The sequence below is a fragment of the Adelges cooleyi genome, unplaced genomic scaffold (assembly GCF_023614345.1).
Source record: "Adelges cooleyi isolate 19-005CV unplaced genomic scaffold, UGA_ACOO_1.1 ACOO_flye_CR_arks_rails_tigmint_CR_PRNA_8, whole genome shotgun sequence".
In the NCBI taxonomy this organism is placed as follows: domain Eukaryota; kingdom Metazoa; phylum Arthropoda; class Insecta; order Hemiptera; family Adelgidae; genus Adelges; species Adelges cooleyi.
Window position 1 is genome coordinate 3,218,675 of NW_026096513.1, and position 24,716 is coordinate 3,243,390.

At 28.6% G+C, this 24,716-nt stretch overlaps 2 protein-coding genes across 2 annotated transcripts in view; both read left to right on the top strand.

Moving 5' to 3' along the window:
• LOC126845729 (probable protein BRICK1) overlaps window positions 1–24,716 on the top strand; it is a 195,687-nt gene that overhangs the window by 8,420 nt on the left and 162,551 nt on the right. The gene's annotated exons all lie outside the window — the stretch shown is intronic.
• LOC126845727 (zwei Ig domain protein zig-8-like) overlaps window positions 12,950–24,716 on the top strand; it is a 146,099-nt gene continuing 134,332 nt past the window's right edge. The window contains exon 1 of the mRNA XM_050584578.1: window positions 12,950–13,470. Within this exon, the coding sequence (XP_050440535.1) occupies window positions 13,401–13,470 (70 nt within the window). The 5' untranslated portion in view covers window positions 12,950–13,400. The remainder of the gene's footprint in view (window positions 13,471–24,716) is intronic.

A 24,716-nucleotide genomic window follows, 5' to 3' on the forward strand; every position in this document is an offset into this window, starting at 1 on the left:
ACGTAAGAATTGCTCATCTAAAATTTATAATACACATTCCTAATATTTTTTTTGTAGACCTAAACATTTTAGTTGGGTTTTCAAAAAAACTTAGATTGGAAAACACAACTTGCTTCTCAACAACTATCAACAGTAAGCGACAACTACAATAAAATAATGGAGACATATTATACAATTAAAATAGAGTTGTTAAATAGGCAAACAATGTTAAATGAACGGTCTACAAGGGCAATTACTCTTTGTACTATCAATATTGTTAATGTTATTGAATTATTATCACTCATCTTTGAACACATGCTCGTCGTATAATTTATACAATATATTGTGTGCGTGATGCGTCAACTGAACGAGTAATTATTAGTTAATATATACAACAAATATAATTCATACAGTAAAGTAATGAGACCGGCTCGGTAAAAATCAAATTTACTAATGACTAGCAACAACATACAGTAGCTGGAATTTGTGATTTAATTAATTTTACAAGCAGCAGCACGTGTCGCAAAAGCAAATACTATGAATAAGACAGCAGGTGACGAAAGTTCCGTCACATTTGTGAGTTTAATAATATTTTGTGTTGTTATATCCTGCCCAAAGAGATTGTTACACTTGAGACTGAATTTAGTATTTACCAATTAAACTCACAACCATAGAAGTGTTATCTCGGAATTGAATACTTTAAGAGGATTTAATAAAATGTACTTTATTATCTGCCGCTTTATAATCAGTCGATAAAATAGCTGTTAACAAAAAAATATACAACACAAAAACTGCGTTTTTTAAAAGAAATAGGTATTTCTCTAACCTAGAACAACTTGTTTAAAAAAAAAAGTCTATCCTTGTGTATTTTATGGCGTAGAATAATATGGTGTAATTCGATTTCACTCACCGTAATTCGTTTTTTAACTATTGATAACAAACCCAGCTAACTTACCAGTAAAATAAATTTTGTAGTGTAGCGTTTTTTTATAATTTAAAATACCTAATAAATATTGTTGGTCAATAGTTAATGATAATTGATTATAGTTTAATATAACGATATAAAACTATTAATAAGTAGTAGTCACTTTTTAGCATAGAAATTAATACAAAGAGATCCTTGAATTAAGTATAAAACATAATACCTTAACATTTCTCCATAGCCCAGGTGCTTTTCATCATGCCAGGTGGCTTAGGCTATTTATTGTCTCAAAATATTATTTATATTTGAGACCAATTAAAGCTTTTAGTAAAAAACAACAGGAATTGAGTGATATTTGTTTGTTTTGACTGAAGTATGGTTAAAAGCACCTTTGCATTAAAAAAAAAACTGTAAAATGATCAACTAATAGACGTTACAATATCACGAGTAGCGTTATTCAATTTTTTTAACAAGTTATGGTGTTTAAATCCAAAAAACCACGGAATTAGCATTTTTTGATGGAAAAGTAAATATATGTAAATGTTAAGAAAACGATGGTAGTTCAACTTAATTTAAAAAAAAATGAAGTGAAAAAAAAAAAAATTTTAATTACATCAATCTGATATTGTGAACTTTATAAAAAATACGAAATTCAATACCAGGTGATTTAATTAACGTCGTATACCAGTTTTCTCTTAAAATAATATTAATATTTAGTTTTTCTTTATGGAAAAATTGTTGTTTAATATGTTATATCACAGTTAGACAATAGTATTCAAATTTTTATGATTTTTAGTATTTTCTAGTGTCTTATCAACTTGATATTTTAACATTATATTTCAATTCAATTTTAAATTAAGTATAATTTTCTAAAACATTGACTATAGTGAGTTATTAAAGTTTATAATTTAGGACTTGAGAATGGGTGGAGTTTAGAGTTACTTTTAGCTGTACATTTACTCAACCCTCCTTCACTTTTCGTCCTAAATTTTTTACTTGAATAACTTTAAAACTATTTATTCAAAATCGGTAATCGACCAGTTAAGTATTTAAAATAAAAGAAAGTTATTTCATTTTTTTCAAGTTTTAAACAGTTTCTTATTAATAACGATTTAACTATCTCATAATAATAAAGCACTCTTTTTTAATCTTCTTAAAATATTCTCTTCAGAAATTACATTTCTATACTTATTGAGGATTGACCAACGAAAAAGTTATAGCAAAAGTTCAGCTTTTTATTTTTGAAAAAGAAAACTCAACTTTAAATTGCACGGGTTAAAATCGACGAAACTGTTCCGAGTTTGGAATAACTCATTTTTTGAGTATTAGAACCAATTTAGGCAGTGCAATAATACAAATAAAAAATAAATAGATTTTAGGTTACCCTAATCTAGTAATAATATAATTCAATTTCTACTAATTATGTATACGTCTTATTCGCATTATTATCTTAATAATAAAATAACTCCTAATAAGTCAAAGTATATAAAAAAAGTATAAAAACTTGTTGCATTCTTCCATTACGAATTTAGATGTTTTATGAATTTAGCACATTTAAGTAAGTAACTAATACTACACATACTAAAGATATTTGTTAATAATTTTACAACTTAAATACGTTTAGCGAATTTCTCATCTACATAATATTACCTTGAAATCGGATACGATTCCTTATGAAACCTAACTTTTCTTAGTAAAATGCTGTTTAACTATGACATCATAAGCAGATGAAGCCTCGCAATAAGCTATTGTCTTTCAACATCTCAAAGTATTAACTTACCAACATTTACAAAGGAATTGAAGACTCTTCATCAAACAAAGAGATGATAACCGAAATAATACAACAGCTATACGGTGATATTTTTTTCAAAAACAAATTTCTAATAAAATAATATTTAAGAAAGAACCTATCACTTTCTATCTTTTTTTTATTTTATAGTGTTGCATTTATTATAAACTAAAATATATTGAAGACAACTAATGAATAAATACCAAAGAATAATAATTAAAATATATATATAATTTTACTCTCTTGTAAAATTATTTAAAAGTTACTTATACTCTATTTTGGTTTTCACTATTTTCAATGAAATATGATATTGCAATCTTATTCCTTCCTAGTTAAAATAAGGGTATACTCATTTTACTCTTTCTAAAAATATTTCATTATCAACCCAAAACTACTAATTTCGGATTTTTGACTTTTTTATGGAGGTGAGGGAGGTAATGGGGATGAGGGTGGTAATGGGGTCGAGGTTGAGGATGTGGATGAGGTTGAGGTAGGGATGGGGATGTTAAATTTTTTAAATTATGTGTTGTTTTCACAACGAACAAACTTAAATGAATAGTTAATGAATTGATTCAAAATAACTAGCCAAGTGAACGTTTTCCCAATAAATCGCTTAAGGCCAATTATTAAAAAATTACTAAAAAACTTTTGGCCAAAACATAAAAGTAATCATCACCTACCATTCGAGTGCCGTGGTTACCATTGTCACAAACCAAGTGAAAGCAACGAAAAATATTTCAAATGGTATCAAGTTTTCGGAATCGAGGCGAAAAAAAGGAGCGGACAGTGCTCCGTGGAACAAGACATAAAAATGTATTATAAAATGTAATAACTTTCTTAGAAAGATAACTTTAAGCCAAGACGTCTTTTAAATGCAAAATTTCTGGTTTTAACAACGAAAATTAAAACATTTTCGATCAGTTTATAACATTATTATTATTATTTATAATTTTATTCAACTGATGCTAATATTTTCGGTATTTTTCAAAAATAAAAATCATACTGTTAACTTTTTTTTTTAATTTCTCAACATAAATGTTGTTTTAAATTAGCAGTTAATGAATTTTTAGAGTTCAAACATCAAAACGAAGAACGCGTTTATAAGGGTATCAAAAATTGAATCGATTTAAATATTAGCCTTAAAGGCTCTTTCGGATATTATAATATTTTAGTTGTTAAAAACTTGAGACCAAAATCATGGTAAATAAATTCAAGAACTATGCAGAAGAAAAATATATTTTGTTAGCTTACCAATCAAATATTACTTTGACGTTTTTGGTATAACATGATACTGTCTTAACATCTATACATCACAATAAAATATATTTACAACGATGCTTTGATAATTCGTCACTTCGTTCATATTAGTAATAATGCATGTGTTTGTAATTTTTTGTCGGAAGTTGCGATGATCAAATTGTTTTGTATGTATTTATATTTTATTCGCAAGTGAAGTATGGTATGTACCTACTGAGCACCGAATTCGATAAACAACATTGTCGATAACCTTCGCAAAAGTGCTTACATGCAGAACCAATTAAGTTTCCCTAACGCAATTGAACAACCTGTCGCCTCAGGTAATACTTAGCAATACATTCTTATCACATATATTGATAACTATTTGTATATGGGTGTATATTAACATCCACGTTTTGAATTTATTTTTGCTGTTGGTCTCGAGATTGTAAATCGATTGTGTATTATTCATTAAGACAGATTTGAGCTTATTTCCGGAAAGCTACCTAATGTAATATTCCAGTAAACGTCACGAATGACGCATAAGCTTAGGCTCAGCCAAGGACAACATAATGCCATTATAACCACTGAGAGGACGCAGAGATTTGAAGGTAATTCTATCATTCCAAAGCGTCTATTAAGAACAACAACAAGTCACAGTTACAAAAATATATCATGGTTTGCCACCTCTGATTAAATTGATTTGAAGTGGAATTGGTAGTTATATTCGCCCCTAATAGCATGTCCATCAGGAATTGATGACCGACAACCGAAGCTAGTAGTTTCTATAGAGTCATTACGACAACTACACACAGGTCACGCCCAAAATGGTCTTGAAAAGTAAAAACAGTAGTACACAACATTTCTATATTATTTAACCTAGTAGATAGTGTTTCCCTAGCTTTTAGTCGTTAATATTTTCAACGTAGTTTATATTTTCTATCCAGCAAGGTCCATGTGATGATCGTCAATGTCTCAATGGTTAGGTACTTCCCAAGATCATTGGTTTCCATTAACAGAGTATGAATGGGACAAAATATAAGAAGCTCGCAGCCAAATCAATGTGCTTCCTGTCGTCAAGTTCCTATTATGAGTGTCAGCTGGATACATAGTAGGAGATACCCAGAGGGGTTTGTGCTCTTAGGGTTATGTTGACATTATACTAGTCATATCAATAAACAGAATCTTTTATTTTATTTCTGAGAAATACATATGAACAATAGATTATTGTCTTTTTAAATGAACATTTTAGTGGTTTGAATTAAATTGTGTTGGAATGGTCGATGATTATTTTTTTAATCGTTTTTAATTCATAATTTAAATTACAATCGCTTATACTCAACAACAGTAATATTTGTGTATTATATTATACTTCCATTACAGAAAACTTTTGTGATCTAAGCATAATGCACCACCGTAACAGTCAAACATGATTAAAATATACAGGTTATTGCATATGGTTTCGAATTGTTTTCTTCAGAAACAAAATGACAGCGTAAAGGAATAATAATTTTTTTATATACTTTACTATTGCTGTTTTTTTAAACTATTATTAAAATATATCTTTATTTGAACATAGTAATAAAATAATAAATATTTTTTACAAAATGGGAGCTAGAAAATTGGTAAACTAAAAATCTAAAGAAAGCATGAAGCATATTATCTATTATTGGATAATTTAAACAATCAAGCGTGTATACTCTTGAAACGAATTAAACTACAATAGTATGCAAAACATTAGTGCTTCTTTTAAAAAAATGTGTTATACGAAATAAATCTTGAGACAATGGACTGCATAAAAATATAACACTTAATCTGAATCCAACAAATAATATCCACATAAATAAATTATATTATATCCATGTTACTTACATGAGAAGTGTTTCGATAGTAATAATACTATAAATCATGTTCAGGAAAATTATAACTCGTTGCAGTCGATATTGCTTTCCTTTTTAATAATACAGCTGTGTATAAATAGCGCACTATGGTAGTAAAATGATTGATGAAAATATAGTCTGTTGTCAAGTCGATTTAACATCTCTAGTAGAGAAAACAAAAGATTGGCATATAAATTCAAGTAAAAACTACAATCGAGTATACAATACCAACCTTTTTGTACAAGACCTCAATGACATATACACGACGTGTACCATAACTATAAAAGTATTTGTTAATTTCAAATTTTCAATCAATACATAATTTATTGTTGAATGATTATAGTTTAAATTAATTTGGCAATGACAACGTCATGCTGAATTAATCAACTTTGCTACATGTATTATTTACATTTTTATTCTCGATTTACAGGTTCTTTGAAGTGGCCAACCAGAAAAGAAAATACGAGTAGCAATTTCAGTTAACTGCGGGCTTAATGCACATGTAGCAAAGTTGATTAATTTAGCAATAAGACAGACCTATATAATAAATTAGTTTTAGCCTACTAACTTGTATTGATGCCAAATTAGTTCAGTTCTAAAAAAACCGAGCTATGGTAACCTAAAAATCGAAGACTTTCTTTTTATTTTGGCCAAATTTTTGTTTTACCGATATGAACAAATAATATTAATTTTAACCGATTGATTATTTTAATGCCCTCACCAGTTTTCTCTTAAAATAGTTGATATTATAATAGTTTTTTTTTATGAAAAAAAATGTGTTAATGCTATATTAAAATATTTGACAGTATTTAAAATTGTATAATAAATAGTATTTTTTAAAGCTTTTGAAACTTTTGAAACTTAAATACTAACATAAATATTTAATTGAATTTTTAAATTAAAAATAATTGGCTATACATGTTGACTGGTCAATAACAGCTAGTTTTGAACAAATAGTTTTAAAGTTATTATTAAGTATATAATTTAGGACGGGAAGTGAACGTGGGTTAAGTAATGCGCAAGGGTAATAGAGTATTTTACATAATATATTAACTCAAAAGTTGATAATGTTCTAAAAAATACCAAAAAAGGTAAAAAATTTAATATAATCTATGAATGTAATATTATAATTTATAACATAAACAAAAATGATTTAACAAAGAATAACTACAAAATTTCAATTATTTTAAGCGAAAAATAGTGTAGGGAATTAAACGAATTAACGGTATATATATTTTTATACACAAATTCTATGTATATTAACTAAAATAGTTCACCGAGAAATAATTTCATACAAATGTAAATGAAAAATGTATAAATCTTGCATTGGTGTATAGAATATATATATATAATACTTTTAGTAGGTCCATGCATAATTTTTTAAAAATAATAAATAGTAACAGAATTTACATGGTAAAAAATTGTATGCTATTTATAAATATTTATAGCATATTAAAGTATTTTATAATAAAAATACTATAAAATATTTACGTATTTCAAAAAAAAAAAAAATATGTAAAAATACTAATGTACTGTGTAAGATGATTTGACATGGAAATATAGAATATAAACCCACTGACAAAGGAGCACTGACTACCAGACAACGTTTAAATTATATGAAAATTACAAACGCACTTTTAAGGTACTGTAACGTAATTATTACGAATATATAATGAGTTCAAACTAAGGTACCAACCCTAAAGCCATTGTTAGACATATAAATACATTATATTATTATACATTTATAACATACAACCCGTATCTCACGTACCAAAACCGCACGAGCGTTATGCGTTATTGCTACAAAGCGGTGTAATCATTATACTTTAATACAGCGCAACTGATGACAAATTATTTTTATTTTATTATTATATTTATTTCAAGTACATATTTTTTTCTTTTTTTTGGACCGTGAAAATATGAACATGACCCGGTTTTGTGACTTATGTCACGTACCGGCCACGGTATTATTATAAATTCCCCCACGGTGAGATCATTAATGTCCAGATGTCCCCTGACTTTTTTTTAGACATCCCTCGTGCACAAAGCTGAATAGCTTTATGACATGAAATGCATGGATGGAGTACATGTTGCCTAGGTAACGGTTTTGTTGGACTCGACGGCAATACCCGGTCAATCGGCTGTTAACAACACAAGGAATACATTATAATTATCAAAAATCTTACACCACAAAAATACACAAGCAAGTAAAATATGAAAACAAAAAAACTTGTGAAATGTGAACAAACGTTTCCCCTTTGATATTACTGATATTATTGCACTTTTAAGTGGTAAGTGTATCATCTAAAATTGTATCGACTGGTTAAAAAAAGATCTTGCTTATGGCTTTAGCCATATTAAGGGACCACTGCTGATTGCTAATCCTATTTTTCCAATACAATATATGATTCTTTTTCTTGAATGTGGATATAGCTATACTGTTTATAGTCTTTTTAGATAGGTACCCAAAAGAATTGCTAACTTTTCCGTGCATGTTCAAAATCATATTCTCGGTTAGTTTACCTAAATCGTAAACGGTTATCCTTTTTAAAAAATTGTACCCGCATATGATACCGCATCAACTTTATTTTTTTAGTTGGTTCGATGACTTGTAAAAAAAAGCTTCTATTTTGTTCTTCACTTGGTATTTCAACAAAAAATTATTCTAGAATATATGAATAAAACTATTTAGTAATCTAGGCATTTAATCAATCAATCTAATATAAAACTATATGTGCATCATATGGAAGAAGTAAAAAAACAAACCTGAGTGATAATTCGAAATGATAAGGAATAATTTTTCATTTCAAGGGATTAACAATCTGTTCTAGGAAGACAACTATACCTATAGATATGTAGATGTATTGAAATAGAAGACATATTATTATTTTAATGTTAACGTTTATAATCCTAAGAACACAGCGAGTGAAGACAATTTAAAGGGTAACACATATTTTTCCCCAGTCTCCGGCAATATATGTATGTCGTATAAAGTCATAACCCGCATTTACAAATGCGATAGAGTCTAGGCTAACGAAGTTTGTAATTAAAAAAGTTACTCTCTCTACACTGGGGCTCTTTTATGGAACAAGCTTCTCATTTGTTATTGAAGTACGTTCAAAACAACGTGAATAGTTCTGTATTTCTTTATAATGATTTGCAATACTTTGTCGGCCTTGTGTTTTCGACATCTATGTATTTTCTTACCATAAAATATTTAAAAATATATTTTACACTTCATGAGTGGGATTAGGCACTTAATTCGCCATTTATATCTATGATGTAGTTTTCTTTACTCTGCTATATAAAGTTTTTATATTAATCACAATAATTATTGTCCGTTTTTATTCATTTACATGTTTAATACTAACTTTAGTATCCGTTCTCAGCGATCCTGCAATTTTAACCTTTTTTGAAATTATACATACCATTAAATCTCGATACCTGTTGTTGCCGGTCTTGCTTTTGTTTCCTTTTTGTAATATCCAACCGATCAATCATTATAATATTAAAAAGGCTTTTATGTTTCTACTTAATTTACTTTGGACTCGAAACAATTATTCTCGACTCATAATGGCATTACAATGTATTTCCACTCATAATTCGTTCCGTCTCATTGCGTTATCTTTAAGTATCATGCGAAGTTAATGAATGTAATATAAATAAACAATTATATCGATTAGTGGTTAGGTTAGATTAGGTTGCAAAGTACACAATTATTGGTAACCATTAAAATTATATAAAAAACGTATTTAATAAAAGTTGAAATTATATCTAATAGTTTTTACTCTTAAGTGGATAAAAGCGGTATAATAAGAGGTATATAAGAAAGATAAGCGGTGCACAACATCTGGTGGATGAAAACTTTGAAAAGGACACGGTCACAATAGTATAGAATATAGGGATGGATGGATGGATGGATGGTAACTTTAACCAAAAGAGTCATAGAAGGAGAATAGTTTTCAAAGAACAGGTGTCTTGGTCACTTCACGACTATCTGCAAGTGTGGTGGAGTTGTTAAAATATTAAAGAATAAATAGCAAATCAAAGAAAAAGTTTCAGCACTCTCCCAAGCTGACCAAGCTCTGACTGTGTTGAGATTCTGTAAAATGTTCCCACGAAACAAACCTGTTCTCAATAATAGATTTAGCTATAAAGCAGTACAAAACCTTTGAAGTTAAAATAGAGTGTATTCTACTTAAATACTTCTTACTAACTGATAGTTAGCTTGTGCAACTCTTTTGATTCGGTAAACGGAATTAATAGGATTAGGGCTACGGTCGAAGGTTGGTCTTACACTTGGAGGTATTAAAAGTGTAGTCCTAGATCACACGCCCGATTAATTAAGATATTTAACTTACTACAAAATACACCAAAGATTTATGTTGGGAGTTAATCACAGAATAAATACCAACTTCAGTATCAGTTTAAATGTTACAAAACAAAACTCTGCCCGTTAGGTTAGGTTAAAAAACCTAGTCGTTACGAATGCAGCCAAAGTCCAGCGATAATATTTTTTTCGTACATCATCAGTATACAGCGTTTTTTGAATTTTTTTAAACACCAGATACGTTTTGTTGAAAACATTAGATTTTTATCCTAAATATAAATATATATCAGCCATTTTATTTGCATTTTTTTTTTTAATTTAACTATATATCATTAAACGGGTGACCGACGAAATTTTTACTGTGAACCGTTTTTTAGGCACTAGCGAAATAATTTGTTGCGAAAAAAAGGTCGTTTACTCGACCCAAACTGAATAATTTATAATACTGCATACAACAATACTACAAATCTTTTTATATGGATATATATATTTTATAAATGGCTGATATTACATCCATCCGCCCGGTATTGTTTTATGTCATATGAAGCATGTTAAGACGCACAGTAATCTGAACATTATTATGTATATAATTATTAGTTATATATACATATATATATATATAAATGAGTTAGCAATTCTATAAATACAGTTATATGTAGTTTAAATTCACACCTACGGATACTTTTGAAATGTGCTGACGTCGCAATAATAACTTGAGAGTTCTCTTCTCTAAGCTTATCAAGGGATTTAAAAAAAAAAATTTTCAGAAACTTTACAATTAGACCTTTTGTATACATTTATTATTCCAGTAACAAGAAGTCTGTATAAATAGTTTTTTTATTATACTACCATAAGATCTATTTTACAACGTTTCCCTTTGTTTTTCTTTATTATAATAATTTGTCAGTTATTTGTTTACAATCCATTCTATTTTTCTCGTACTAAAATGGGTATATTAATATAATGGTAACGGTTTCAACATCGAATCTGACCGGTATTTAATTTGATATTTACCGTTCCGATCTCCTAACTTGGTTTATCTATACAAACAGCGAGCGAAATCGTTTGATGACAGCGGCAGGCGGATAAGTCGTCGACTACGGCGAATTTCAATCAAATCTATTTGGGCAGAAAATATTCCCTCAGCACTATACAAAATAATTTGCTCAGAACCCCGAGTTACCCGTAATACCGCAAAACGATGGCGGTGGTCTAATGTTTGCCGAACGATACATGTAATAATATATTCCGAACCGCCATAATATTAATCATAACGTTACTCGCATAAGACGGAGACGGGATTAAGTAACAATATTATAATAGGTTTTAACGCATTTTTCGGCTTGATTTGATCACCAGACTGACAACCGTTGCGATTATTATTATTATTATACCGCTGCTGTTGCCTCGGATAAACTCATATTCGTGACGGCTCGGCACCGCCTCCGGGACTCTCGTGTTGTCATTTTTTTTTTGACGTGATTTTTTTGTATTATAATTTTTTTTTCTTTTTGGCGCTTACTACAATACTTATATATTTATACATAATAATACATCGTTTATAGCGGTGCGTACGCGAAATAAAACGTAAAATGAATGTGAAAAAAAATTGGAAGAATACATAAAAAGCCAGTACAGTGGGGCCGGGGCATAGTGGGGACGGAGAGGTCACAGGTCTACAGATTTTATTATAACTGAAAGTGATAAAATCACTTTTAAATAAACACTTCGATGCGAATCTGTGGATAGTATGTTCAAACCAGTTATAGCGGCTTAGAAGATATCGTGGGACCAGCAATACTTAAAATTTAATATTTAGTCTTGTGCAGGGTGGATGCGATAAGGGTTGATCGTCTATCTATAAAAATGTACTGTCATTGTTACCCATATATCGTAATTAACAATATAATTAAAATATTTTCATTACCTGTTGACTGTTGATTCACACACACATAGCAACCTAGAAACTGACTACGGTCAAAGTGTAAATTTACCCTTTTTTGGGGTTTTACCGTAATAAAAAAAAAAAATTTGACTACAGATTTTTGAGAAAATTGTATATGTTATAGTTCCGTTTTAGATCTACCTTTGGTCTAATTTTCAGATTTAAACCTCTAAAACTTGGATTGAAAAAGTGAAATAAAGAAAAAAATTCTATCTCGTCTAAGGGAAAGGGTTTATGATATTTTTTTGGTTTGTTAACGTTTATCCATAGTACTATAAATTTGGAACATTTTCGACTATTTTTAAAAAAGTTTTAGAGCATCGTAATTTAAAGTTGAAAAATTTGTACATTTTTTTGGGTTTTTTTCTCGATTTTGATGGGGAAGGGGTGACTATTTTTAATTTTTGGCCAAATAAAGTACCTTACAGGTATGATTTCTGATTTATACAGTTGCTACACGAAGAAATCGGTTCAGCGGTTTACGAGATATCGTGGGTCCAGACACGAAAATAAATAAAAACACATCATTGTAAAAACAATACCTTCTCAGCTTCGCGCCGAAGCTAAAAAATAATAATAGTACGAAAAATAAACGGAATGCGTTGGAAATTAATAAGTGTGCGAGACAAGTAGAAAAAACAAAAAATCGAGTGAAACGAAAAAGAGAGAAAAGGGATAATATAAAATGGCGAAAAACCGCGGAAACGTCCAAGTCCGTAAGCGACTGGTGCGCCGCCGCCCGTGCTGCCGTCACGCCGGGACCTCTCCCCGTCGCACGCTCCAAAAAAAAAAAAAAGCCCACGAGATCGGAGGCGCTTTTGGTCGGCTACCGGAGTGCCGCCAACGTAGCCAGCCAGCCTCAGACTACGGCGCGGTAACCCGTTGCGAACGGTCCGTCCAACGTGCATTGCGGCGTGGTGTTTTACAGCATAACGCGAGCTATATATGTATATACGCGCGTGTGTGTGTGTGTATAACAGTGCGAGTATATATTATATACACACACATAGTGTATAAGCATAACACGCGTATGTATGTGTGTATAACTTGATTTACGAACGGTGTTTAGAGTGTATTCGCGGTAAACCTGTACATTGTATACATATATATACACCTACGTGGTTTTTATTTCTTGACCGTAGATAACTTGTAGACACTCTTTAGAGAAGTCATTAATAATATAATATTGTACTATTCGCGTACGCCACGTCTCTAACTACTCTGAAACGTCGAAAAAAAAACACACACAAATTGTCGTGGTGGTCTTGAGATTTTTTTCATTCGCGCCCAGATAAACCGGATTCGATTTGGCCGACAATATGAAGACTTCGTTGAATATTTTGTCTAAACGCTTGTTCAACAGAGCCCTGTACTTGGTACTAGTCTTTGGTGAGTCATTTTTTTTTTTTTTTAGTTAAATCAAATATCAAAAAAAAGTTATCCTACATGGAAAGCGGTATTGTCAAAACATTACTCAACCAATAACTTAGTTTCAAACGTTTAACTGACGCGGTTCGAAAAATAAATATCAAGCCATTTAGTTAAAAAAAAAAAAAAACGTTTTACTCCGACTTGCATTACAAGAAATCGTATACAATATACCTAGTAGTGTAAAATGTATTATTACGCTTAGTTATTATAATATATCATACCGTTAAAAATGATGATAAGCAATTTCAAGTTCTAAGTATATTAAATAACAACCAGGTTATTTTCAGCGACAAATATAAACAAAACGCAACTAATTTGTTTTTTTAAATAGACTTAAAAAAGTGATTATTTACTTAAGCTGCGTTTAGGTAGTAAGCCTATAGGAAAAAATATATCACATTAACATAACCACATAATGTATTTCTTGGATATAATATACATTCCCAAATGAACACTCAATGTGATGTCTGTGATGACTATTTCGACTTCAGTTAATCATGCTAAAACTTCCTCGTAAATGGTCATCAAAGACAAACTTATACTACGAGGCCCTTAAAGATTATAAATAAAGTACACTTTGAATCGATTTCGGATATTATTATAATAATAATTCATATTATCGTACGAATAAATTCTTATTTCCGCACTGTAAAACTAAAATAATTTCTGTTAGCTGTTGTGAATCTGATCAAATCATGCATTTTGAGTTGACGTTTCATCGTCTGAGAAATACTTCAGTTTGTGGACAATTTTACTGATTTTATACTATGTAAACAACAGGCATTTCACTTAAAATAACATTTTTTTTTTTAAATAATGTAAACATGTTGATTTACATATAAAGTGATGCATTCTTCTAACAAAAGGCGTTTACACAAAATCCTTATAAATGTTCAGTTATAAATCTGAAAACGGTATATTTTAAATTTTCCTATCTTAAAAACTGTAGCGTTAATCTTTTTTTCGTAATCGTATATTTTAACCGTACCTAGTATTTTTTTTTTATATGGCTTTAAATGTTAAACTTGTACATATCGTTTAATATCTTTGAAAATATAACAGTAAAACAATTGTAATTTGTATAAATGACATCTAATACAATTAATTAGTGACGGTAAAATTGACTAACAAACATAATAAGTATATATAACAAAATCGACGAAACGACTGGTTTGAATATTATAAATATCCGACCTAATATTATATGTATAATACATATTACGGTGGGTTTACACAAACACCGTAGTTAATGTCATTAGTTATTATTATAAACGTTATTTTTATCTCTCACGCTTGAACCATCGCTACATGACCGGGTTAATGCTACATTAATCTATTTGATACCAAAATATCGAGACTCGGATGTGTACTGTATATGCATACAGTGCACAGGATAAAACGACCGTCATACATGATGTAACGTGGGTACTTCACTGCACTGCGTACAGTTAACGTTTACATCATACAATGTAAACACAATATAGATAATAGATATTGTATCTAGCTGTTAGTGTTAATTTAAAATTTCATTAATGACATCATTTCACAATTTTCAAAGAATTTCCGTTGAAAATATACGTTCCTAACAACGCTCTTGCCTATATTATAATATGCTATAATAAATGTATTGTCAAATCGTTTTTACACGCACTGAAGTACAATGTGAGTTTTATTAAATATTAAAACTAATTTTCGGAACAAAATGCGCTATCGTAAACACAGGCGAGAGGAAAACAAAGTGAATCCCGTGTTTACTAAACTGTTTTTATACTTTAGACGTCCACCAGGAAAAAATAAAAAACGTTACCCGCTGCCTAAGTAAAAATATTCGCCGGGTCGGTCCATCATAATAATATAGCCTGTTCACCCCGGCCGACTCATATACTTAACACTTGACACGGTATAACTTTACTTGTTCACCGTTATCTCATTAATTTTGCACGCTTTATTACGCCCATATTTATCGGTTAACAGCTTGCTTTTTAGTTTGCCGTTATGTATACACAGTAACGCGCATTACATTAGTGTATCGTTGCACTTACATATTATAAATTATGGTCCGTAAAAGTATTTCAATTTTGTATCGTGTAATTTACTATACCTAGTCAGTTACCCTATACCGTTAATAAAATATAATAATAGCCTTAGCTATCATACACTCAAGCATATTACTCCATAGAAATTAATTTACATTAAAATGTTAAACTATAATTATTTTTGTAAAATGTAACAATGATTTATAAGAACAAGCATGTTTTTGATCTATAACGTTTCGAGCCACACATAAACCAAAATAAATACTGATAATTAAGTTTTATCAATATCTTATAATGTATTATATTCGAATGAAAAATACATATTAGAGCTGTTGAAGTAATGTCAATTTTATAGCCAAAGTTTAATAACGAATACATACATCTTATCTCTAAATTAATGATAACATGTTTACAAATCCAAAAACAATGATATTATATTTTTCAAATCAAACGAGTTTGGTATTAAATATGTTATACTATATTCTTTTATTGTGTATAAAAAAAAAGTATGTTTTTTATTTTCTACGAAGTCTGTTCAGCGTCCGGTCTAAACGACAAACACGATAAAATATAACTTAAGATTTAATAAACTGATGAATTTCTGCTTAAGATATCGGGCGACAAAATTGTGTAGGAGAATAAAAACGAGGAACACATATAATAATACCCCACAGTTTGGGTCGAAGCTAAAACAAACAGTGTGTTAAAGTAATAACATTTTATTGTTTAGAGAAACGCTATTTTTATAGTATTGAAAATTCCTGCTTTTATAACTCTGTACGTACATTAACATCGCTGGCGGTTAAAAGGTACTGCTTTTTAAAAATTAGCGTAGCTAAAAGAAATTAAAACAAAAAAAAATAGTGCAAATATATATCATATGTATTTTTAATAGTCTAGTAGACAATATTTTTTCAACCCTTACATATCACAACATGACAAGTTTTATATAGAATGAAAATTTTATATGAAAGTCCTTACAAATACATACAAATATATGTAATATATACGAATAATCGATTTTAATTACATTCTATAACGTTGTCAACAGTTCAATAGTTAATAAAATTAAAACTACATATTGAACCTCGTTTTAGTTTTGAAAACTACGTTTTAGGTGTTCAGAAATTCATCATTATTATTTTATGGTCAAGATATCATTTTCAAATCACTTTCAACTATTATATTTTTTGATACCTATCCAGAAGTTTTAACGTAGTGAACTAGATAACCTAAATTAACTAGCAAACGGTAGGCTGAAAGTATGGGCTCACCGTTAATGACGATTATTAGCGTACACCGTATACAAATATCTATTGAACACAATTATATTATCAGACTAAAATACAGATTATATATTAACAGGTAAGTGTAAAAAAAAATTAATTTCAAATATAAATTCGTTATTATTTTAACTATCATCTCATATTATTACGAGCAAATTATTAAAAACCACCAAGAATATTTTGGTTTTTGCAAGTTCCACTGTAACTTTTTAAAAACTATTATTTTTATAAAATTTAAAAACGTGAATCAAATATTGATATTGAACGTATACTTTATTAAAACCTAGAAAATATGAGTAGATAATATCATTAAAAAAAAAAACTTGTAACGGGGCTTTGTATAGGCAAAATTGATACATTAATGTACAGTTGACCTTATAATAGTATACAAATTTATTTCAGTACCATAATTTGTACATTTCATAATATCGTTTTGTAATAAATACCTGATAGTTTATAATATTTTAGTAAACCTCTTATAATTATTTACTTGCTTTTTGAAACGTAGAGCTATATAAATCTATTAAAAGACGAAAGGAAAAAAAAAACGAAATTCAATAACTAATTTCTTTTCTTTTCATTATTTACTTTTAGCTTCAAAGCGTAGCTGAGAAAATATTGTATTTTCCTTATAAGTTTTAACTTTAAAATAAAATATTAATTAGAAACGTTATAGTTATGAAAAAGTTTAGTGAAGTAAGATTCCATACATTTATAGCTGTTTGTCTAAACACACTTGTAAAACTGTACATTTATCTAACTAGTAAAAATGAAAAGCAAATTATAAATGATTAATGTATTTCATTATTGACAATGTAAAAGCATTTCACAGTAAAATGTCTTTGTCTGTTAGACTCGTAAAATACAAAGACAACGTACCCAGTTGTATAACCCGCTTGACGCTTGTTAAATGTTCAGATGATATTATCTACCATAGTAATTAAAGACAATAACTTCATTTAATATCATAATAATAATAATAAGTTACGGTTTTAATACATTCTGATTTATAGGTGTCTTGAACTGGTGTTGTATTCATTTAACTTTTATTAAGTGTATAACATCTTAAATCTTAATTTTCTTTGATAGTTAAACAGTGTTGAATTTTTATAACATGCGAAATAAAAATAGTAATAGTTATATTAATAGTAGTATGTAATAATAGTTTTAAAAAATCTATCATATAATATATTTATATGATATATATAAATATATTATATAATTACATTTTCAAAACAATTACGTAGAATAAAATGTTAAGAAAGTCTAAAATTTTATTTAATTTAATGTTAAAAAGACAAAAATAAAAATTGTCTCAACGTCAAACTCATTTATTAATTTTAAAAAATGTGTTAAATATTAGTGTTGGATCAAAAAAATTAATAAAACATTATTGTCTATGATAAGGTTAAAAATAATATTTTTTGATGTTATTGATTCATTAAGTATAAATTACTCCTAACATTAAAAAAAAAAAAGTCTTATGAGTTAAAAAGTGAGCAGTAATAATATCCCAGCTTATTAATTAATTCGCTTCTGAAGTAAATACAAAAAAACAATGCAATGTTGGCAAAAACTTAAAAATAATGTATATAGCGCCCAAAAACTACGGTAAGGTCTTATAACGTCGTAAAGGAAAAGAGAATTATTTATAATTTTAAAATATAGCAAACATGTTTTAAAAGTACAACTCTTTTTTTTTTGTAGTATAGGATTTAGTAGTACTCGTGGTGTTCATAATTTACACATTTTGAAATCAATCATTTTTCAATAATGTCTTGTACGCCAAGACGAAGGAAGTTTAATACAAAATATTTTGCATGTTTTTGTTACTACTTGTCGTACAAAAATAGTAGAATTTTTGCAGCGCCTATGCTTATATATATATATATTATAATATAGTGAATATGTCTCGCAGGAAATAATATGCTGAGAAATGTGACAGATAGCTTTTGTCATCACTATCGAGTCATAGGAGAAAAAAAGAGATGGAAATGATAAAAAAAAAACTTGAGACGTTTCGAAGCAATGACAAGACAACGGAATGCCACTGTATGGCTGATATCACTTCAAGGGTTAGGAAAATTAAAGTAAAATATTAAGCGTTCGTTGTTTGTTTTCATTTTTATTCACAAAACAGCCGCCGAACATCAATCTAGTAATGTTGTTTCCGTGACAAGTGTCAGCAGTCGACGCAGTCATTAAAAAACTATAACTTATACAATATGTAGAAATGTTGGTTTATATTTTACATCAAACGCTCCAGCGCATTTGTCTTTTACATTATCCCAGAAAGCAATTACATATCAGATAAAAATACCACCATGTAGGGTCAAATTGTAATTGTAGTTATGCAAACATTTTTATTTTTCGATGATTTTGAAATTGTTATATATTATAAAAAATATACAATACACCTATAATAGCAACACAAATAATAATAATAATAATATAATAACAATACAAATACACATTAAATAACGTTGCAGCTTTATTAAAATCAAATAAAAATGGTAGGCGTATACAATATTTTTGGTAAACAACAGATAATATTACACTGTGCGTTTTTAGCGAATTTCGATGATTTGAAGTTTATACTATAATAATATGTATTATTTATATTGTAAGCCCTTCGGAAATATAATATTTATAAAAGCAAAAATATAATATATGAACGTCCCTAGATGTTTTTTTTTTTTTTTGTTTATGCAAGTATACATAGTACAATATATTATCAACAAAAAAACTCTTTGTTATACATTCGAATGTCATGCCAGTGTAATGTTATTATTATAGCCGTCACTATCTAATAAATGACAGCACGTACAAAATGCATACATAAAAGAAGAATATAGCACTACGCGAAATCGTTATGGGGTTCCGGATTATATACCCAAAATCCAAAAATAATAATATATGTAGTGCCCGAAACAATACAGTCAAAGATCGGATTACGTAAACGCCATTTTGTTTTTAATTGATTTTCCGACAGGCGACATTGCTAAATCACGGTCGAAAACAGAGAGGAACGGTGGACATGATAATGATATTATAGTTCAAGTACAAATTACTACACTGTGCAACGCATCCAAAAATAAGAGCGCAGCTTACTAAATTTTGTAGTGTTCGCGGTATATATTATACGCGTTTAATTGTCTTTATTAGCAGTTTTAATTAAATAAAACTCGGTGTAAACAGGTACTCTGCAGCTTTTGAGTAAATACGAATTTAAATGTATTCTTACTTGAAAACTTGTCGGCCGTGAGCGGTCCTCTAGCACTAGGTAGTTGTTGACGTACAGCAGCAGCAGCAGTAGTAGTACACGGGCAACTTTAACAATGAAGAGTTATTCCACCTTCTTGAGTAATGAATTCCGAATTAGTGTTTTATGTATACTGCGGTATTTTGAATGTAGATTGTGTCTAGAGTAATTATAATTGGCCTTCACTCTTTGTCTCCTGTAACTACCGTGTTCCAGTTGGTCACTCGAATTCCAAAGCACAGTACACCGAATCTTCGATTCGAAATATAAAACATTTTTAAAACTATAACTTGTAAGACATTCAGGGTGGAATATTATCGTTGACTGAAACTTTTCTTAAATCTTTATTGGACAAGATAATAATAATGTTGTGGAATTTTGTCAAAAAACCAAGGGCGCAGCGTATAATGCACGCCGGAGTTGTCCACAATTGTAAAAAAATAATTTAGGCTTAACTGGCATATTCATACTCTGTTTAACGTTTGAATATAAATATATTTTATATTTTTATACATTTGAACCGGTTGCTTCAAAAACGATACTAGCCATAAGAAATTAATTTGTCTAAAATTTAACTTCTTTTGCTTTATCGCCTATTTTTAAATTTGTTTTAAGGATCTGTAATTGATAATTCATAGTTTCAAAAAGACTACCAGTTAAATCAATAAAAAACATACATGACTAACAATTATCTTAAAAATAAAACAAGTGAAAAAAAATGATTGACAAAAAATCGTTTTTTTAATAACAGCCACTATGTTGTTTTTGACGTGATCGATTCATTTATAATCCGCAATTTTTTAACAGCAAAATACTAATAATGTTTTATATACACAAAATAATCTTGATTAACATTCTGTTGCTAATTATGGTTGAACTTAATGACGAAATTTATATTGTCATAAGCTCTCAGGTACACAACACAAACAAACATAAACACATGCTTAATTTATGTGTCTATGTATTGTGCACATCAACTATCAAGTATGCTTGATGATTACATTTTTTTCTTTTGATATTTTTATTTAGTGATATTTCTAATAATATGTTTTTTTTATTAAATTTTTTTCTCTTCCTTTATTTTGTCTGCTACCCTACGCTGCTCGCCTTAATACAATCCAGAACACCGGGAAAATTAATTTTACTAATTTACTTTATTAAAAAATACAATAGGTGTGTAATAAAATATATTAAATGTATGAGTATAAAAATATATAACTGTAAATCATTTCATTATAATAGTAAGAAGTTATGAAAGATATGAACACTATTTTATTTGTACATAATATAGCACGGCCTACGAGCTTTTCACTTTAGTTCATCATGTGATGGCTATTGGGCATACAAATAAAATGCAGTATTCGATATTACTTCACGTACCAGACTTCAAATGTCGTTTCGAATAATACTTACTGTAACACATTGCAATCTAAAAAGAGTATTATGAAAATGTTTTTCGAAAATTACACCGGCTTTAGTGTAAAAAAAACTTATTGTCGTTCATACAACGCTCAAAATATTTTTCTTTTTTCTTCTTTTATGGAATGGTTTTTGAAAAATGTCCAGTAGTAATAATTAGTAATACCTACAATTTTTATTATGCGATGTATCCGTGTTATGCATTTAATTGGTATGCTACAAAAATTATAATTGTCCCGTACGTTTTTATTTATATAAAAAAAAAGACCATGTCTATCAAATTACTAAGCCCCTTGAAATCGTGCAGTTACACCACACGGTGAATTTTATAATATGCGAGCACGCTCACAGGGTTTCAGTGATTACATTACAAAGAAAACAATCTCGTAAGAGGCGATACTATGAAGAACAAAGAAAATAATGAATTAGAAACGTTACTGCGAATGTGAGATTTCTCAGTTGCATTAGAGCAATATTGACCGCACATCTACCACTTTAATTATTGTATAGTTTACAATGTTAACCATACACGGAAAGAACGAACAAAAAATAGTTTAAAGGTTCATTTCTTTTATGGATATCACGATATCTAAGCACGTTAGAAACATTTTTAATTTTGAATTAATTAACATATACATTTTTTTTGTAAATTTTACACGAACAAAAATAGTCATAGTTACACGTAATGCAATAAACTATAATATTTAGGTTTACTAAAAATAGCACAGAATAATAATATTCATATATTGTTTGAATGCCGTTAACATATTGTTTGCTAAAATATTGTTGAGCCATTATTTATATACACTAAGTATTTACTGCCAAAAAACATTGTTATACCGGTACTATTTAGGTTTACCGTTTATAAGGGTCTATCACAAAACAACATTACTATTATGATTACTTTTTAAAAACGCAGCTAAATTATTATAACATAATATTTTGTCTAATTATTTCACTAAAATAATAATAATAAAGTTATTATAATTAACTAATAGGTATAATAAACTATTAAAAAAACAAACTAATGTATGTCAATACCACTGACATACCCACATATTAAAAATATCATATCTTAGAGTAGTTTTTACAAGCTTTTAATTATTGAAAAAATATTACCATAAAATCACAATTGGCAGACAAATTTCTAATTATTTAAATAGTTTTATACTGTTAAGAATGTTTATAATAAAATATTTGTGTACATTAAATTTGATTTCCGGCTAAAATACTAATCCTACTTACTTAACGAGCCATTAAAACCCAACTGTGCCTCCTCTGTACAGGGAAAAATGTTTAATTAAATTTAGTTTAAAAATATTTAATTTTCATTGCACGGCGCATTGTATAGGCGAAAATAATACACCCATGCTTAGCAATCTTAGTTAAAGGGTAAATTTATTGTTCTAGTAGTATATTTTAAATATATAAACATATTCTTACTCGGTAAGTAATTTTATGTGTAATATATTCGTAAAAGTATGTTACCTGTGTACATACTTTGTATATGCACTTGCCTTATATACATAATAGCTAGTATTGTTGTCGTATAAATTTATTTACACATTGTTTACAACAAAAACATAATACCATTGGATAAAGTTAATGCGTTAATGTAATAAGTGCGCGTTCCATCAAAATGCGTTACTTTTAAAAATAACACATATGTTAAATCAATAGGCCCTTTTTAAACAAACTCTATTTTCAGGTTATTTTTGAAATTACACAAAGTCGATTCTCTAATTTTTCAATTATTTTTGTTTTTTACTCGGTCGTTTATTATTTAAACATGATAATTCATAACTACATATTCTACATAGAGACGATAAACGAAAATGTCTCCTAATAAAATCTCCATGCATGAGTTATTTTAATATAATTTATACGTTGAAAAAGTTTGGTGTAAATATATTATAATACAATATCTTAATTTTAACTACAAATTATTAGGACTATGAATGACTTTTTTAATTATTATTATAAACCATCAATAATTTTAAAATAATATAGGATAATTGTATCTGTAATGATTACTTTAGAATAAGTTTAAATTGATAACAAAGTGCAAACAAACATATTTTGTATAAAAAATGTATTGATCCACTGCATTAGAATATTACATTATTAATTCAAAATGTATTTGTTGTTCAGCAAAAAACAGCTGATAAGTTATAAAATGAAGCTAGCTAGCTTACAATACATCGTATGTTTATTCTGTATATTTACCCGTTGAACCTTTTCAGTGTGATAAGCTCTCATGGTTTATTCGTTATCAGCTGTCGACGTATTATATTTTAATAATAAAAAAAAATACTCTACGCAGAATCTAAAACAATGTGTCCGTCAAATCCTAATAAAACATAATAATTTATTATACAAAACTGAAACACTATTTTATCTTTACATGAAACCCGATCTGGTAGAAATTGTTACTATAATTCATTGTTCTCTAATATAATTTTGTCTTACGGTAGCATTATCATGCTTATAAAATATAATAACAGCTATGATAATGACCGGCTTCGAGTTATTATGTAACATATAAAGGTATGTGTTGTACAAAAATATATTTTTATATGTTACCTTGTACTTCTCTTTTGATCTTTATCTATACATATCAATACACACAACTATATTAAAACAATATTTAAACATTTGCTTAACATCATTTGAAATTAATTTAAATGTTTTTATATTAACAACATTTTATAAATAAATAAATTTCAAATGTATATTTTACTAGTTTTATTCAAAACAAGAAGATCATCCTTAAAAATTAGAGATTGTCAAATTTTGTTTTAATAAGTTTAATGTTCTAAGAATTCATCTTGTCATTATGTCTCATATGTAAAACTTAACGCATAAGTGTGATACAGCTGATGTAAAATTGCTGGTGCCGACAGCTGTGCACTTTTAATTACTTTTTTCTTCGAAAAACATGTTTTTCGGAACGTTGGAACTGAAAATCTTATAAAACGATACTTAGTGACAACGGTTATATGATGATCCTGTATAGAGATTAACATACAGAACGGTTTTCTTCGGTAAAATAAATTACTCCGTCGGCTCAATATTGGGTTGACATAAATGCTAACAAATTAAGAATCACGTACTATTTTTTCAATCCTGTCACGTATTTATTTCGGTAGGTAAAAAGATATTAACTTTGATATTATAGCGTGAGGGTGGCAGGAAACGTGT